General features: G+C 33.7%; 1 protein-coding gene across 3 annotated transcripts in view; it reads right to left on the reverse strand.

Annotated features, from left to right (window-relative positions):
• The window catches only part of COL12A1 (collagen type XII alpha 1 chain), a 142,062-nt gene that overhangs the window by 70,295 nt on the left and 53,600 nt on the right, over positions 1 to 18,167 (reverse strand). For 2 of the 3 annotated variants that reach the window (XM_074237334.1, XM_074237332.1), the window contains exons 15-25: positions 15,548 to 15,814; positions 12,670 to 12,862; positions 11,145 to 11,266; positions 8,527 to 8,676; positions 8,325 to 8,444; positions 8,058 to 8,222; positions 7,140 to 7,286; positions 3,763 to 3,902; positions 3,150 to 3,279; positions 1,805 to 1,947; positions 1,301 to 1,430 (exon numbers count right to left, since the gene is read on the reverse strand). In XM_074237334.1, coding sequence (XP_074093435.1) covers positions 1,301 to 1,430; positions 1,805 to 1,947; positions 3,150 to 3,279; positions 3,763 to 3,902; positions 7,140 to 7,286; positions 8,058 to 8,222; positions 8,325 to 8,444; positions 8,527 to 8,676; positions 11,145 to 11,266; positions 12,670 to 12,862; positions 15,548 to 15,814 — 1,707 coding nt within the window. The remainder of the gene's footprint in view (positions 1 to 1,300; positions 1,431 to 1,804; positions 1,948 to 3,149; positions 3,280 to 3,762; positions 3,903 to 7,139; positions 7,287 to 8,057; positions 8,223 to 8,324; positions 8,445 to 8,526; positions 8,677 to 11,144; positions 11,267 to 12,669; positions 12,863 to 15,547; positions 15,815 to 18,167) is intronic. The other variant, XM_074237333.1, reaches the window with a different exon arrangement.

Below are 18,167 nucleotides of genomic sequence, written 5' to 3' on the forward strand. Positions count from 1 at the left end.
AACCAAGATAATAAAAACAAATTATAGTCTTATATCAGGCGAAGTACACAAATCTATAATTTGAAAACACCATTGAAGTTAAGGAAAAATTATCCAAAAAAATCTATTCTATCCTCTGTACATGAAATACATCCTCCCCTCCTATTCATCCAATATTTCTGTCTCCCTTTATTTATCTTTTTGTTTGTCTCCCTGTTCTTCCAGAATGTCTCTCTCCTCTGTCTCCCCTATGCTTCTTTGCATTTATCTTTCTCATAATCTCCCAGTTTCATGTTTGCTATCTTTCTCTATTTCAGCAGTTGACTGTCCCAGCCACGTTTCTCTTCTCTTTTTTTTTTTTTTAGATTTTGCAAGGCAATGGGGTTAAGTGGCTTGCCCAAGGCCACACGACTAGGTAATTATTAAGTGTCTGAGGCCGGACTTGAACTCAGGTACTTCCCGACTCCAAGGCCGGTGCTCTATCCACTGTGGCACCAAGCCGCCCCAACACATTTCTCTTCTCAAGAACATTTTCTAATATTCCTATATTCTAATTTTATGTATTTAATTGCATCACTGACTTTCTTACACTCACCCATATCTTACAGACATTCCTACAGACCTATCTCTCTATCCATATACAACACAGCATGATCTCTTTAGTGCTATATTAGCCAGTCCTACTCATTCTCTTGCATTTCTCAACCCTGTTTATGACTTTCCAATTTCATTTTTCCTTTGCTGAGGCCATATACACACATAATGTCCTATTTATCCCAAGCAAATTCAAATTCTTCTGATTAGTTTTTAAACTCTACTATTAAGAAAGAGTAAAGTTAAAAACTAATTAGGAAAGTTTTTTTGATTATAGATGCAATAGAAAGTCACTAAAGTTTTTTGAGTAGAGAAGTCATATGATCACAGATCTAAGGAAAATTACTTTGACAGTAGTATGGAGTGAATGGATGGCAGGTGGATGGAGTAAAGTGAAGAATTGAGACAGGGAGACCAATTATCCAGGCAATAGGTGATGAGGACCTGAACTAAGGTGATAATTTTGTGAGTTGAGGAGTTGAATGAAAGAGATTTTGGGGAGACAGAAACAGCTATATTTGGCAAATAATTAATTAAGTGAAACATTAGAGATTGAGAAATTGAGGATAATCACCATTATGAAATGGGGAGACTGGAAATATGATGGTGGCAATATGCTTTGATAGAATGATAACAGAATCATCAAGTAAAACCTGAAACTTTCAATATCACTGAAATTTTTAAATAGTGATTATCAAGAATGGGGGGGGGAAGAGTAAATACTCACAAGTTACTTCCTGGGCAGTGACTGGATCACTAGTGAGATCATACAGTGCTGCCTGTACAGTTACAGCATACTCAGTATTGGGGATGAGGTCAACCAATTGCATATCTGTCACTGATGCTCCAACACGCATCTAAGTTGAAACAGACATAAATATAAATTAAAATTAAAATACAGACAAATAATATACATTTAGATTTTGATATAGATACTGAAATACATACAGAAATAAATTTTATATGCACATGGATATAGATATACAATGTACATCTGTGGTCCAAGCAATAAAGTATCCAGACAAAAATTGGTCAATTTAACTCTGAAGTTCACACTATCTTCATTCATAAATATCTGATAGATATCATTGAGTTTATTAATTTAATTAAAAAGGCTGTTTCACAATGCATGCCAACATTTTTATATTATTATTTGGACAACAAATTCAAAGGATTATATATATTAAATTTTAATAGTTTTTTAACTCATCAAGAAAACAGCATCTCCTACCTCTTTGACATTTGTGGGCACTGTTGCATTGAGAGGTACATAGGACAACAAGTAACCAGTAGCTCCACCAACTGACTGCCATTGCACCCGCATGTTAGTTGGTCCAACATCAAAAATATTCAGGGAAACAACAGGGACTGGCACTACCAAAACATAAAATAATTCATTAAGCAAGTAGCTTTCATTCTAGTCTTATTTTAAGTTTTGTTTTATAATCTATTTCTTTTCTCTATATATCTGGCATAGCCACATTTTGTAGACTGGAGTATGAACTTGAGGGGCAAGTGGGTGGTGCAGTGGATAGAGCACCAGCCCCGGAGTCAGGAGTACCTGAGTTCAAATGCAGCCTCAGACACTTAATAATTACCTCACTGTGTGACCTTGGGCAAGCCACTTAACCCTACTGCCTTGCAAAAAACTTAAAAAAAAAGAGTATGAACTTGAAATTGAGGAAATATCCATCAATTTGGGGAATGGATGAACAAGTTGTATATGATTTTGATGGAATACTATTATATGAAAACAAATTTACTTGAATTGATGCAAAGTTAAACGTGCATAGCCAGGAAACCATTGTATACAGCAACAGCAATATTATATGATGACCAACTGTGAATGCCTTAGCTATTCACAGAAATACAATCATTCAAGACAATTTTAATGGATTTATGATCTCCTGAGGAAAAAAAACTGATGGAGTCTGAATGCATATTGAAGCAAACTTTGTCCTTTATTTTTCTTTAAGACTTCTCTTGTCTGTATTTTCTTTCATATATGACTACCATGGAAATATGTTTTGCATGACTGTACATGTATAACCTACATCAAACTGCTTGTCTTCTCAATGATATAGTAGAAGAGGAAGAAATAAGGGAGAGAATTTGGAATTCAAATTTTAAAAAATATATTAAATATTGTTTTACATGTAATAAGGGGAAAATAAAATATTAAATTAAAAAGACTATGAACCTATGCCATAAATTAATAATAATAATAATAATAAGGTGTTGCAGAAAGAAAAATTAACTGAAAGTCAAAAGAGCTAGGTTTTACTTCCAACTCTGTCTCATCCTCACTATGTTTGGCCTTTTGTAGTCCTGCCTAAAAGCTTCCTGGTGTTGATGAAATAACTCTGTGGAAAAAGGAACTTGGTGATAGAATTAGACAATATGAAATCTTGCTACTGGCTGAAGTTTGGAGTCACCAAAAGTCAGGAAGGGGGCTATGGCAGGTACAGGGAGAGGAAAGAGATTAAAAAAAAAGATTATTCTATAGAGATCAAATATCCATAACAAAGAACTGTAGCACAGTGAGCATAAAACAAACAAATGATATGAACACTTACAGGTTGTTTCAGTGCCCTTCAGAGGTTCACTATTTTCATCTTCTACCACAGAATACACATTAACAACATACTCTGTTTCAGGCTTTAGATCCTTGAGCACTGTACTAGTTTCCAGGCGGCTCACATAAAACTAGGTGGAAAGGGGAAAAATAACCAAAAGATAAATTTCACAAAGGGTACATTTCCATTTCATTCTTTTTTTCTAGACTTTCAGACTGGAAAATAGCAAGGTGGAGAGGAGAAATTCATCAGCTTGAGTTAGAGTTCTAAAAGCCCTTGCTATATAGCCTCGGAATTTATTTTGAATAATTTTTGTCAGCAGAAACAGAGAGTAATGGCAAGAAAAATATTCCACCTTTTGAGAAATAATAATGCCATCCTACTACCACTGCACAGTTTTTAAGTACCATAAGAATCTTCATAAATATTTTTCAACTTTAAAGATAAACAAGAGAAAGTGCATAATTAGGTAGGCTCAAGTAACTGTGCTATTTAAAAAAAAAATGAGCATGGAACTACTCTTTATTTGACATTCTACCAAAAAAAAGTCTCTACTGGGGGACTTGTGAAAGGAGGAAGGAGTGGCGGGGGAAAACAGGTATGAGTTACTCACTTCTTGACGTTTCCCTCCAGAAACTGGATAGTATTCCACCTTGTATCTGTCTATACTGTCTGATGGGGGTGTCCAGCTCACTCTAAAAGAACGATGGGTTCGCTCAGATATAACTAAATTGGAAGGTGCTTCCAAGTCACCTATGTAAGGGAAATAAAATATGTAAAAGTTTCCTTAAATCAACATGACAAATATCAAAAGCACTAGATCCAGATTTGGAAGATGTAAGTTCACATCCTTAAACTACCCCTGATTAACTATAAAACTTTGTTTTTAACCCAAACCTCTTTATCTCTCTTTGACCTGAATTTTCTCACCCATATTGTAGCTAGAATAATGTCACACCTACACACACCTCACATAATTGTAAGAATCAAATAAGATAATGTAAGGCAGAGAATTTCAACCCTATGTACTATATAAATCTGTTTTTATTATCATAAAAATTCTAAGCAACCCTTTTATATATTAAGTATCCCTGAACATTAAAATAAAGTAGGATGATTCATTTAATTACTTTCTAAAACAGCATTACTTCTATTCAGTGGAATCTGGAATTTTTTAAATGCTTATTTTAATTTGAACTTTTGTAAGTAGAGTCTTTTTGTAAAGATTTGTAATAGTGAATATTTTTGTTTCAAGAGAAACAGGATGAAGCTAGGCTGTTGTTTTACATTGATACTAAGTTAAAGTTAAAGTCATTTATATGACAAAAGTCAAATTACATAGAATAACTGGGACCAGTCTTTTTCTGTAATATGAAATAAACTTTTAAAATATCATTAAGAAGATAGTAAAAATATAGATAGAAAATAAAATACAGATAGAAATGTAAAAATAAAAAGATAGATAGAAAAAATATCCCAGTTAAGACTTGAAAATAAATAAATTAATCTAGTAAATCCGAAGTATAGCCCAGCCATTCTCCTTTGAGTTTCTTGTAAGTCAAAACTGTTAAAAAATTTTCCCATTTTTAGTCCTTAAACCTTCATTATACTTGGGTTGTAATCAACTCTACAAAATTATCAAGCAGTTTTATGGTCTGGGAACTGGCATGATTGCAACAGTTACATGGATGATAAAACAGAAAGGAAAATAGATAAAAGATGCTTTCATCTATTCTAAATTCTCTCCAGTAGAATAAAACTACAATTTCTAAACTGATATTGAGACCTGGAAACCCAAAAATAGGTGGCCTGTTATTCCAAATAAAAGCACAATCTGTTGACCAAATCTCAAAAGAAAAATCTGCAAAGGATTAGTCAGAAACTCAAAGACTAAAAATTTATATAAATATACTCCTGAGACCCAAAGTGGCAAAATCATGTCCACAAGTCTGTTGATCTCATTCCAATTTCCACATGACTAGTATAAACACAAAAAAAAAGATAATCTTTACCATTGTCTATAATGACTCAAAAAGGAATTACTCCAAGCTCCAAAATAATTACCATATTTGGTCTTTATTAATCAACTCTACTAAAGCCCTATTCTGATGACTTTAGAATGACATAGTAGTCACTCTACATTCTCAAAGGTTAGGCCAGTAAAAGCAAGGTCCATCAGTTCCTCAAAGCTAGAAGGACCCCTCTATAGTCCTGACATATCATTCAAGAACCAACCTAGATAAATTCATACAGGCTTATCACCAGGTTGGCTCCAGGATGATAAATTTTTTATCCATGAAAATCTCCAAGTAATCAGCTAAGTTATAAAAAGAGTTAAGATCTAGAGCAGTTGAGGGAGTACCCTTTTCAGTGAAGTTACAAATTTCTGAATTATTGAAATAGTTATTTACAATATTCAGTTATGGAGAATGGCTTATTGACTACAAGGGATGGGGAAGGGGGGTGATGAGAGGGAAGTTAAGAATATATGTCCAAGGATTTTTGTAATGACTAGAATAACACAGTCTTTACTCTCTAACTAAGGAAAGAGACTCATATCTTGCGAGCAGGAAAAGTAGAAGGCAAAATATATCCTGAGTCAAAGTAAAAGAATCAGGGTAAAGTATACTAAGAAAATTCAAACTGAAAAACTGAAGTATAAAAATAGTAATTTAAGTGCTAGGTTCCCAGACCCTAGTTGGAGAATTGATGTACCAATACCTCATCTTTTAATCCATGTCAAGAGAAATAAGTTATAATCTATATCAAGACACTGTAGAAGGATAGGTGGAAAGAAACTAAGAGTATAGCTGCTGTTTGTTGTTGAGAATTAAACTACAATTTCACATTGATTTAAGAATCATATTGATAAATTAATAATATTATAACTAATAGGTTACAACTAATATTTTAAGATTATGGTATATTATTATATACCATAACAAGGTAACAAAAGATATTAAAAAGGTTTAAAAATTGAGTATTTCTACAAAGAAAAAAATGAATATTTCTGGAAAGTATACTTTATGACTAAAGAAACCACCATATTTTTACCTGTTTCTATTACCACCCAGACCCACAGTGCTACAGGAAAAATATGTAGAGTTTTTTATTAAATCTCCTCTTCAAACACTGAAGAGTTTGATGTGTTATCATTATGAACTGAAATTTTCATCTCCTTCCCTTAGAAGGGCTTTTGAAGTTGGGGATCCTGGAAACCATGGAAAGTAATGACATCATGAGAAATAGTGAGTAGAGAATAGAAATTGTCTATTGCCAGGTTGGTGTGAATAAATAAAAGGAGCATCACAAAACTGAAGAACAAGGTCCAGATACCTCTCTAGTTTTAGGTCATCTACCACTATGCTATGTTTTATATTATAATAAAAAGGGAAGTTAAACATCTTTGAGATTTATCAAAACAATTAAATCTTCCCTATGCCAATTCAGTTTCAGGACTACTTTATACCATCCTCCTATCTAAATACTATTTTATCAATGACACCCAACATTTAGCTTCAGTTTTCTTATCTATGAAAGGAGGGTAGAGGGAGGGAGAAAGTAATTGGACCAAGTTATTTCTTAAAACCTTCCTAGTACTAGAAGATTTTTTTTTAATTCTAGTATTTCTTTCTATTGAAGAACAATCTAGAAAATCAATTTCAAAACTAATCTATGTTTAATGTAAAACCAATAGATCACAAAAAGGTTCCAATCCAAATCTCCCACTTTCATATTCAAAACCAATCATTTTAGGAGGATAACAAAGGCACCAAATTTAAGAGACTTCTTCACTCTTGTCTCTCAAAATGACATTGCTAGTGAACAAGTATCCTGAAAGGAAAAAGATCCCCCATTAAATATTGAAGTTTAAGGAAAAACAGGCATGGAGACAAATTTTAAATGATATTACTCTCAATTAAGCAAAAGAAAGAAACATTGAAAGTTAATGAAATGATAAATAAAGTGGTAGTTTGAATAACAGCATACCTGGACCTTTGACACTATTGCACAAATTAACAGTGAGTTCATCCACAATTCTAGAAAGTGAGTCAAAGTCAGCTACATTGTATGCATGAGTATCATCTGGGTCAGTTGCGATCATCTTTAATTCAGTCTCATCTGCATTTTTAATACCTTTATTTAAAAGAAAATTACAAATTAGTAATATTGATTAGGAAAATCTTTTTAGAGATGCAAAAGTAAAATAGAATAGAATGTCTAACAAGGAGCTTCTATTCTACCAGAAGAGACTAATACATGAGGTTTTTTTTTTAATGCTGCCAACCCATTTTTTTAAACTAGAAAATTCTTTTATTTCCATTTACATCATTTCTTTCATAAAGCTTCACTCTAATGAGTAAAGTCAGCTTTGTGATTCACACAATGGGCATGGAAGGTATCATGCCAGGAAGATATGATTGAAACTTGCCTTAAACACTTACAAACTGTGTGGTTGGGGAAGTCACATAACCTCTATTTGCCTCAGTTTCCTCAATTGTAAAATAAAGATAATGGCTTGTTGTGAAGATGTAATAAAATAATATTTGTAGAGCCCTTAGCATGTAGCAAGCACTATATATAGAAAAATGCATTTTCCTTTTCCACTCTTTCTCCCTTCTCCCAATACTTCAATGAGGCATGAAAGCAGAACCTACCAAGTTGTAAAGATGTCAAATACAAGCCCAAGATGGGCCAACCTAGCTAAGTTCATAAAGTTTGTCACCAGAAAATTATCATCAGGTCATCAATCATTTTTTGGCTACAGTGACCTGCAAAAACAATCTAGTGAGACATAGAGAGGTTTCATTATGTCAGAGGATAGAATAACCACATTCACAAAATCACAGACCCTTGAAATCTTAAAAGCATTGCCACTGTCTTGCTGTCATTCTTTGTGGTACTTACCAATAGCAAACAGTTCTACTCCTTCATCCTTTAGTTTCTTTGAAGGTGCTTCTACATCATCCTGTGATTTTCCATCAGTGATGAGAACACCAATTTTGCGAGCTCGAGGTCTCATGCCAGCTTGTGGCCTGAAGTTGTTTTGCCGAATGAAATCCAAAGCCATGCCTGATGTGATTTTTGAAAGATATATTTAAATATAAGGATTACTACATATATACACCTTTCTTTTAAAAGAGGATTAAAAAACAATGAAAGGTCATAATTTACCTGTCAGTGTATTGCCTCCCTTGTATGGTAGATTAGCCACTGCTTCCAATAGGCTTTTCCTATTTTTATGAGCATTCAGCTGCCACTCTGTTCTGGGATCTCCACTGTATTGAGCAAGAGCTTAAATAATGCAATTATTATTAGTTTAATGAGAGAATTATAAAAACAGTTGTCAAGACTCTTTAATATTATCAGAGCTTACCAATTTGTACTCTTTTGGGGCCAATCTCAAAAACTTCAACAATACGAGAAATGAAACTCCGGACAGTTTTAAAATTAGCCCGACCAATGCTCCAAGAACCATCAACCAGTAGCACGATGTCAGCTTCTGCTCTGGTGAAACACTCCATGCCTGAGGCAGCAATAATCAAAATGCCCACATGAGTACAAAAAACATTATATGGTTTCCTTTATTATTCCTATTTCTCCTCCCTCTGCTAACACTTGGATACTCTATGGCCTCCCTGCCTCAACCACTGTAACATTACCAAATATTAGGATATCACATGAATAACAATCACCATCCCATTCATGAATCGCAGTTTATACTTATAAGAACTGGCCATTCATTCAATGGCTATTTTAAGGAATATGCCTGGTATCTTCCATTCTCAATTAGGTATCTTTCCTTTTTTTATACTGTATTTCCTCACTTTAGCTTCAATTATGGAAATTAGTCTTCTAGGGTCTGGTTTATCAAATGAGCAAAATAAATGAGCAGGAACTCACAAGTACTCTTGGGTTGGTGAAAATGTATGGGCTGGAAACTACCTCTGTGGACCAAAAACTTTTTTTTAATTTACTACACCAAATCAAACAGGTAATTATTAATATCAAATACAAAATTACTTAACTGCAAACCCACTCAGCTAGAGGTGCCCAATTAATATCCTATGTCAATATTTTATCTTTTTTTACCATGCAAACATTTCATAGTGAACAATTTTGTAAACACTGTTCTTTACTTTGTAATGCAATTAAATAAATAAATAAAATGCAGAGGAGTGTGCACATTTAAAAAATGAGGAAGAAGAAACAATTTAAGAGAAGTATGCAAACAAACACACAAGTAAGAAACACAAGTACAAACATTTATAACAAGGCTGGGATGCTATGGAAAGAGAATCATTTCAGATCTCCTCAGTTCACAAGCTAGGGAACAAAAATATGAGTTGGTTAATATCATCATAAGTTAAATAATAGAACATTTTATAAAAATACACTTAACTCTTTAATTAAGCTTAATCTTACTCATCTACAAACTTCCCACTATTGTTCTAGAAGTTAGGTTACCAGTTGTCTGTTTTCTAGCTTCTTCCCTGATAACTTCTAATTTTATATGGAAGAATTTCATTGAGAAAAACCACCACATTCATTTAACTTAAAAGATATTGTGATTCCATTAATGTTCTAGATAAGCAGTCCAGCACTGAAGGTTCTTGAGTAATGAGTTATTCCAAGTATCTGATCATTAAAAATCATTTTCTTCCTACATACAGAAAATACAAACCTTATCTTTATCAACATAACACAAAGATCTGGGAAATAGTTCAAAAGTAATTTTGTCCTAAAGAGATTTAAACTGCTTTCATATATGCTTTGAGGAAAAGGATGAGGAAGTCTGGTCCTGTGATTTCAATGATATGGGGAGCTTCCACAGTTTAAAAATAAACTCCCTTTAACGATATAGATTGGCAACTTATCTTTAAGTTACAACTTGTAAGAACTGCCAGGAACACTGAGAGGTTAAAAGTCAGAAAGCTGGTATAGATTAAAAAGGATTTAAATTCAGACTTTCCTTTCTTCAAGGTTGTCTATTAACTAAGCTCATTATTTTCTGTATAATACTGATGTATGAATGTCATAAAAAATAAAAAAATCAAAGATTTCTACACAGCTCTGTGACTGACAAAATTCTCCCTAACCATCTTGTTAACAGGTTCAACCTTGTTAAGAACCCTGATTCAGAGTGACAAACACAATAAGTAAATCTCTCCAAATCCTAAATTTTAAATCCTAAAATTTGATTTTCTGAACTGTTTCATTTAAAATCCATTCAATTTTCTTCCTGTTAAACTACTAAATAAATGCTAGCAGCTATTACTATCTTATAAATCTAAGTCTCATATATTGACATTTTCCTACATCTTATTTAACAAAAACATATTTCAAATACTAGAGAAGAAAAAAATGGTACATTCACATTAATTGCATTAAATTAATAGAAACATCATGACTGGATAATGATATACTAGTAGTAAAGCACTACATGATAAATAATAATAAAATAATATTTGATGATTGCCTCAGTTACAATAAATAATTCTAGGTTTCAATAGTGTGAATGCAATTAGACTTCTAGTAATAACAAGATATTTGCACTGGAATTTGCATTGTACTCTACCTAGATGACAATAGGTAATTTTTATATAACATTTAAAGACTTTCAGTCTTTAGGTAATATTTCATTTGATAATTCAGTCAATAGATAATATTTATATATTTAAAGACTTTAGTCCTCACTGATTTCAATAAATTGTGTGAAATAGTGACAAATAGTAATGTCATCTAATTTTTGAACAGGACTTCATCTGGACTGATACAAATATATAGTTATAAAGTTACAAATAAACCTATAGTTCTTTAAAGTTTTAGTTGAAATGTCAATTTTTAGTTTTAAAATCTATATTTCTTTCACCTTTTAGTTGAACATGTCAACATTTAGTTTTTAATATTATCTAATAAGTTTTTCATTAAAATTAGACCCACTACCTAAATTTAAAGCATCCAAATTAATTTAAATTCTCACAAGCTGCTTACCTGTAGATAAAATTGGCATGACAGTTGTATCTGAAAGAGTTGTCATTTCTTGTCCAATCAGTGGTGAACTTTCTCCTCCATCAAACATTCCAAACACATTCACTTTATAGGTTGTACCTGCCCTGCAATATTAAAAAAAATAGATATATATTTTGGTTAACTTAAAAAGAGTTGCTTTAACTAACCAAATAAAAAAATCTCATTTTTTCTTTTCCATGTTATTAAAGAACAGTCATAAAGATTTTTCCCTTTGAGTTTGGGAGTATGTGAAAATATGGAGTTTAAGTGTTTGCCTTATGGTATGATGAGAAATTGTCAGATACCATCTAACATCGCTGTGTTCAGCAGTGACCTGAAAATTCAGGTGCAGGCAGGTGCAAGTCAGCCAGAAAACATGCTTCAAATAATATTAGAGTTGATCAGCCTTTCATAAATTCCTCCCCTCCCTCCCTCTTGAATCTGGGCAGTTCACAGGTAGAGAAGCTGTACAGAATCTCTGGGGAGCATTTACCTTTGGACTGAGCATACCAAGCAAAGAACCTGGATCACAGCTTGATAACTATTAGCTAATTAATAGGTCTTAAGTCAAAAAAAATTGTTTTCTTGCTCTGTATAGATCTTTGTTTTAGTTTTAGGCCATATCTATTAATTCGTTGATGAGGGGAAAGCCAAGGTTGGAACTTCTCCCTCTTTGTCTGTCTCTGCTGCACTGTAGCTTATAGCCTTAGAAAGTTTTCTGAATACTAAAAGATCAAATAATTTGCCTATGGTCAGTGTCAGAGGCAAGTCTTGAACCCAGGTCTTCCTGTCTCAAAGGCCAATTTCTCTTGCCTATACCAGAACAGGAAGCATGGGCTAGTAGCAGATCAAGTAGATAATCATCAAGAGCACAGTAGCTTATTATCCTTCTTATAATGAATACTCAACCTAAATTCATTCTTAAACTTTCTTGTTTTTCCATCACAGAGCCTAGAGCAAAACTTTTAATCAACCCGCCCTTCCCCTCTTCTCCCCCACTAGCACAAAACACAAAGTCTTGTCTTCTATTATATCTCAAATTGGAAGAAAACTCAAGCTTGGGATTTCAGAATGAGCCATCTGGGCCTTTTCAGGGAGAATAGTAATCTCCTCATTTGGGAAGAGTTTTCTACCACATGACAACACCCTGAGTGGGGATTACTCTTGGCAAAATACTACAGACTAGAAGCTTTTTTAAAATTATTTTAAAGTCTGATATGTCTGCTGAAAGAAGTCACTCCTACTAAGTTATAAAAATGTAACAAAAAATACAGAAAGTCTCTTGTGCTTGATAACTTCCAAAATAACTATTTGAGTTGTTCATATCAACCAAAACTGAAGCCATGCCCTCACGAAAGTAGCTTTTATATTCCCTATCTAGTAGCTTTTACCAACTCCTCCTCTGGAGAGTAAAGCGAAAACTGCATGTATTTTCAAATTTAGTCCTCACTGATTTCAGTAAACTGTATGAAATAGTAACAAAAAAAAGAATAAAATTATCTCGTACCTAAGTTCCTCCAAAACAACAGTATTGTCATAGGGACCAACAACTAATTCCCCAAGTCTTCGATCATCTCCTGTAGGATGGAAAGTGACCTTATAGCCTTTTACTTCCCCAGGGGCTGGCTCCCAAGTGACTCGGAAACTTGACATGGTTGAGTCAGATGTTTTGAGGTTTCTGGGTGATTTGAATTTAGATACTGCAAAGAGAAAAATAAGAATAATAATCTGAAATAGTCTTTTAATGGAGATTTATCAACAACAGCTGCAGTACTGAACTCAATTCAGCTGAATTCAATAGCTATACATTATATATCTGCTATAGGTAGATAAACTATACTAAGCAGTAAGGACAGGGACTAGATCAGGAATTTCATTGGTATAAGAAACTCCCAAGGGAAAAAAATTCTCTCCACCAAAGCAGATCAGCTCATCCTTTATAGCATGGAATCTTCAAGAGCTGCCTAGAGCAAGCAGAGGGTCACACAGTCAGTAGGTAACTCATGTAGAGTCTGGAATTATCACTGTGCCAAATAGACTCACAGTGTGGGAACAGAAGGATTAAAAGTCAATCAGCACACCTGTAATGAACCATGTATTTTCTCAGAACTAAGGATGCCAAAGCACAAATGAAACAGTCCTTGTCTTCAAGAAACTCAATTTCCATCCCTTCAACTTCATTTCATTCAATTTAATAAGATCTACTAAATGACTATGTTCTAGGCACTGTGCCAAGCATTAGGGATACAAAGACAAAATGTGAAATAGTCCCTGCTTTCAAGGAGGTTACAATCTAGCAATAAATTGTTGGATAAGACAGGCAAACAAATAACTAAATTAGAATAAAACAAATGTAGAGAAGTATGAAGAAAAGGGATAAAAAATTCTGGAGAGAATAAATCATTTCCAGGTTTCTAAATGAGGGACCAAGGAAAGGTTTCACAGAATAAGTGTCATTTACACTGGCCTTTACAGAAAGATAAAGATTAAAAGTGCAGAAATGTGGAAGAAGATCATTCCAAGCACTAATTATGACCTGAAAAAACTGTGTAGAGGTAGGAGAAGACAGACTGGGGCCAGAAAATGATTCTCTGATCAATTTGGCTATAACAGAGCCATGGAGGAAAAAAGAATAAGGCTGGAAAGGCTGAAGACAGATTATGGAAAGTCTTGAATGTAAGACCAAGAAATGTGTATTGTATTTCATCGCATGGAAAATAGGGAAGCACTTAAAGTTTTGGTTTTTTGTTTTGTTTTGCCTTTATTGCAAGATCTTAGATTTAGAGCTATAAAGGTCCTGAGAATATCTAATGCAACTCCTTTATTCAATTAAAGAGAAAAATGAGCTCAAGAAAGGTTATAACTTGTCTATGGTCACACAATTGAGGCTGGAACCAAATCCAGACTTTCCTAACTTAATATCCACCATCTATCCACTGTGCCATGCAGGCTCTAAAGTGATAGATCAGACCTGACCATTAGAGAGATTACTTTGTCAGCAATGTAAAGAATAAATTGGAGAGGAGAAGACACTAGAGGCAAAGCAGTCTATTATTTTTCATTTTAATGAATGTAGCACTCCATTTAGATTTGAAGTCCTCATCAGTCAGAGAGACAAGTTGGAAACTATTACAATCACCCAAGTGAGAAGTAATGAAGCTCTAAATCAGTGTGCTGGGCAAGGAATAAAAAAAAGGACAGATGGAAGGTCTATTTCAAGTATAAAATCAATTCCAATTGGCAAGTGACTAGTGATTGAACAAGGTGAAGAAGAGAGGAGAATCAAAGGAGACTCCAAGATTTCAATCATGAGTTACTATAAAGATAATAGTGCCAACAAAAGGACTAGAAAAGTTATGAGCAGGGGTAGATTTTGAAGTTAAAATAATAAGCTCAGCTTTGGACATGTTGAATTCAAGATGTCAGCAAGACATCTTGTAGCTAGGAATTTGGGACTGGAGTTCAAAAGAGCAGCTGAAGTTGGGGATAGACATTTGAATGTGATCTCTATAGAAATAAAAACTGAAGCTAGGGAATGACATAAGATCACAATGGGAAAGAGTGTAGGGAGAGAGAAGACATAAAGCATGCATACTCTTAGAGGGCATGTGGAGGAACAACAACCACCAAAAGAGGTGAAGCATGAGTCAAAGAATTAGGAAAAGAAATAGAAGAATCAGAGTCAACGTTTCTTATAAATATACCAAGTTAAATTCCATTCTCATTCCTCATCAGTTTTAATAAACTAAAAGCTCAATATGAGTCAACAGAAGGTTATAACAGACAAAAACAGATCATGAAATCTTGGATTATTTCATGAGAGGCAGTGCCCATGACTAGTAAGGTAATAGTGGCATTATAACTTTTCCTGGTTAGACTGGACATAACCATTTGGGAAAGTAAGACGAACAACAAACAGAGGAGATCAAAAAAGCATGATCTGGGATTTTTCTTTGAAGCTATGGGTTATTCTATGAGAGTTGTTTGAAGCAATGGTCAGTAGAGGAAAAAAAACTTTTTGGGAGGAAAAGAGAGTAGATGGGGAGGGCACACTGGTAGCCTTCAAGGCTATCATGTAGAGGAAACAGACTTCTTGATTTCAGAAGTCAGAACCAAGAACCTGATAGGAACTACAGAAAAACAGATTTAGACCTGATGTAAAACACTAACAATTGATTATCCAATAATGGAATGGGCCCTGACACACAGCTGGTACTCTATCACTGTGAGTTTTCAAACAAGGACTGATTGACCACCTTGAATATAGACTGAAGATGAGATTTCTTTTTCATAAACTGGTTAAACTAGTAGGTCTCTTAGGTCTCTTCTAACTATGGGGTTTTAGGATTCCAAGAACTTAAAAACACCTTTAACATTATACATACATGTAGTTCCTGATCCTTGCCTGTGCTTTCCTTCTCCTGTCTTGTAAATTGGCAGTACTGTGATATCATATGTGGTTTGAGGTTGAAGTCGTTTTAACACGGTTGATGTGACTGTGGGTGGCACTTTGGCCACCATCTGTCTTCCTCCTCCTCGAGGCCGGTACACAACACGATAGTTCACAACTTTCCCAGGTGCTGGTTGCCATGTGACTCTCATTGTACTTTCAGTCTCATCATCAACTCTCAGAGTTTTGGCATTTTGAGATACTGTGGGATACAAAGCAGGATCAAAATACATTCAATAAAAAATAAAACGTGTTATACATTAATAAAACATCATTTTAGCAAAGAGTAATGATTTGTGCTTTGATATCCAAATACTCTAGGAAAGAATGAATAGCTTAGAAGTTGGAGTTGTAGACCATAATTAAGAAGATTTGAATTCAAATCCTACTTTCTAACATTTGCTAACTGTTTGACTATTGGCAAATCACAACTTCTCTGGACCTTAATTTTCCCCATTTGTAAAATGAAGATCATAATAATACCCTTAGTACTCACTTCACAGCGTTCTTGTGAGGCTCCAATGAGACAATTTTTGTAAAATGTTTTCCAAATCTTAAAGCTTTATATGAATGTCAAGGATCATGGTGTTTCATAGTTCCGCACCATAACCTATTATAAACTGAGACTAATAAAAGATCTTTCTTGCCTGTCCCCTAAAAATTAGAAGTCTGGATCTTAGGGATTTTCTAGTTGAGTGTTAGGAAATTTAGAAAAGAAAACATCCCTTTCCTGAGAAAAACTTTTAGAAACTTTATCCTACTCCCAACTATAAAGAATTTCTCTTAAAACCGAATGTCTTAATAAATTTTACAGCTTAGTTCCACAAAGGAATTTCTGACAGGAGCCACTGCAAGGTGTACAAGAGTGACCAGAAAATGACTTTAGCTAGAATGAAAGTTGTTGATGAGATTTCTTGTGCTCTCTCCCAAGAAAATGTAAAGAGGGATTTAAAAAAATGTCATTATATAAAATGTCTCAATAGTTTTAAAATTAGGTTTGTAAAAATTAAACTCAGCAGGAATCCTTCATGGAAACTGTTTGCTCAAGGAAAAATAAACATCATTGGTTTTAAAAAAAAAAATAACCTTTCTCTAATGAGGAGAGAGAGAGAGAGGGGGGAGGGGAAGGGAGGGGAGGAGAGGGGAGGAGAGGAGAGGGGAACATGAAAGGGGGAGAGTAGGAAAAAATATGAGAGGAAAAGAAAAAATGGAGGTAAGGAGAGAGAGGAGAAGGAAGAGACAAAAAGAAAAGGGAGAGGGGAAAAGGAAGACAGTGAAGAAGGGGAAAGAAAGAAAAGATGAAAAAGAAGATAAGAGAAGATAAGAGAAAGAAAGAAAAGTAGCATGACATATGAGATAGATAGCTTGCCTCTGTTAGGAAGAATAGGGTTCAAGTCTCCCACCTCTAATCTAATGTCAGTCTCAGGCAATTCTCAAAGACTTTAAGTTGCAGATATATATTAGTAAGGAATATTGCCTCACTTGGATCTCCCAAAAGCCAAAGACATTATAGGTCCTGACAAAATAATGAAAACAATATCAATAATAACAAAAGCAACTCTTAGAATACCATAATCATTCATATTTGTCCAAGTAAAAAATTCTTAAGTAAAATATCAACCAAAGGTGAATCTATATAGAAATATTCAGCCAGTGGTGTCAGTTCCTTTCCTAATTTGCACTGGTAACATTTGACATGACCTAATGACAAGTATAAACCACTATAATAAGAAAAACCGCAGTTTTTTGCTCTGGATCCCTCATAGGCAGTAGGGAGAGAGAGTGAAAAATTGCCAAAAGTGAATTGGATGAGTATACAAGAGACTCCAAGAATAGAGCAGTGATTTTCCACTACAATAACCGGGAGCTCTTAACCTTTTTATGGCATGAATAACTTCCAAAATAATGTTTTTGAAATACATAAAATAAAATATATAAAATTATAAAATAAACTAATTACAAGAATATACTATTATCAAATTTTTAAAACATATTTTCAGAACTTTGTTAAGAGCCTTTGCAGTAAAGGATTATAGAGGCATAAAAAACTGAATGATTTGCCACAAAATATTAATCTTTTTATAAAGAAAATACAAAATTTTAAACATGAGTGTTCATTATATCCAGTAATGATGGATATGAAGAGAAGTAAACAATTTGTTGTTTGTTTGTTAAAAAATACATATAAAGAACTTAAGATATCTTTATCTCATATGTACTCAGAATAGCCCAACTTATAATTTTCTATTTTAAAATGGATGAAAATGAACTGGGTTGAGTGAAAAGAAATTAACTAAAAGGTTTCTCATTTTAAAAGAAACCTATAATATCTTGCTTGGGCTCTTGAAAAAAGGTGACATCAGTATTCATTAGGGTGACCACTGACTTAGGATTCTGATTATTATCAATTACCACAAAAGTGGGTAAACATGTGCTATGCCTAGGCCTATCCTAGGAAAGGTTTAAATCATAAATCATAGAAATAAATAAATATGCATATATATATATATATATATATATATATATATATATATATAAACACACACACACACACA

The sequence above is a fragment of the Macrotis lagotis genome, chromosome 5 (assembly GCF_037893015.1).
Source record: "Macrotis lagotis isolate mMagLag1 chromosome 5, bilby.v1.9.chrom.fasta, whole genome shotgun sequence".
Classification (NCBI taxonomy): domain Eukaryota; kingdom Metazoa; phylum Chordata; class Mammalia; order Peramelemorphia; family Peramelidae; genus Macrotis; species Macrotis lagotis.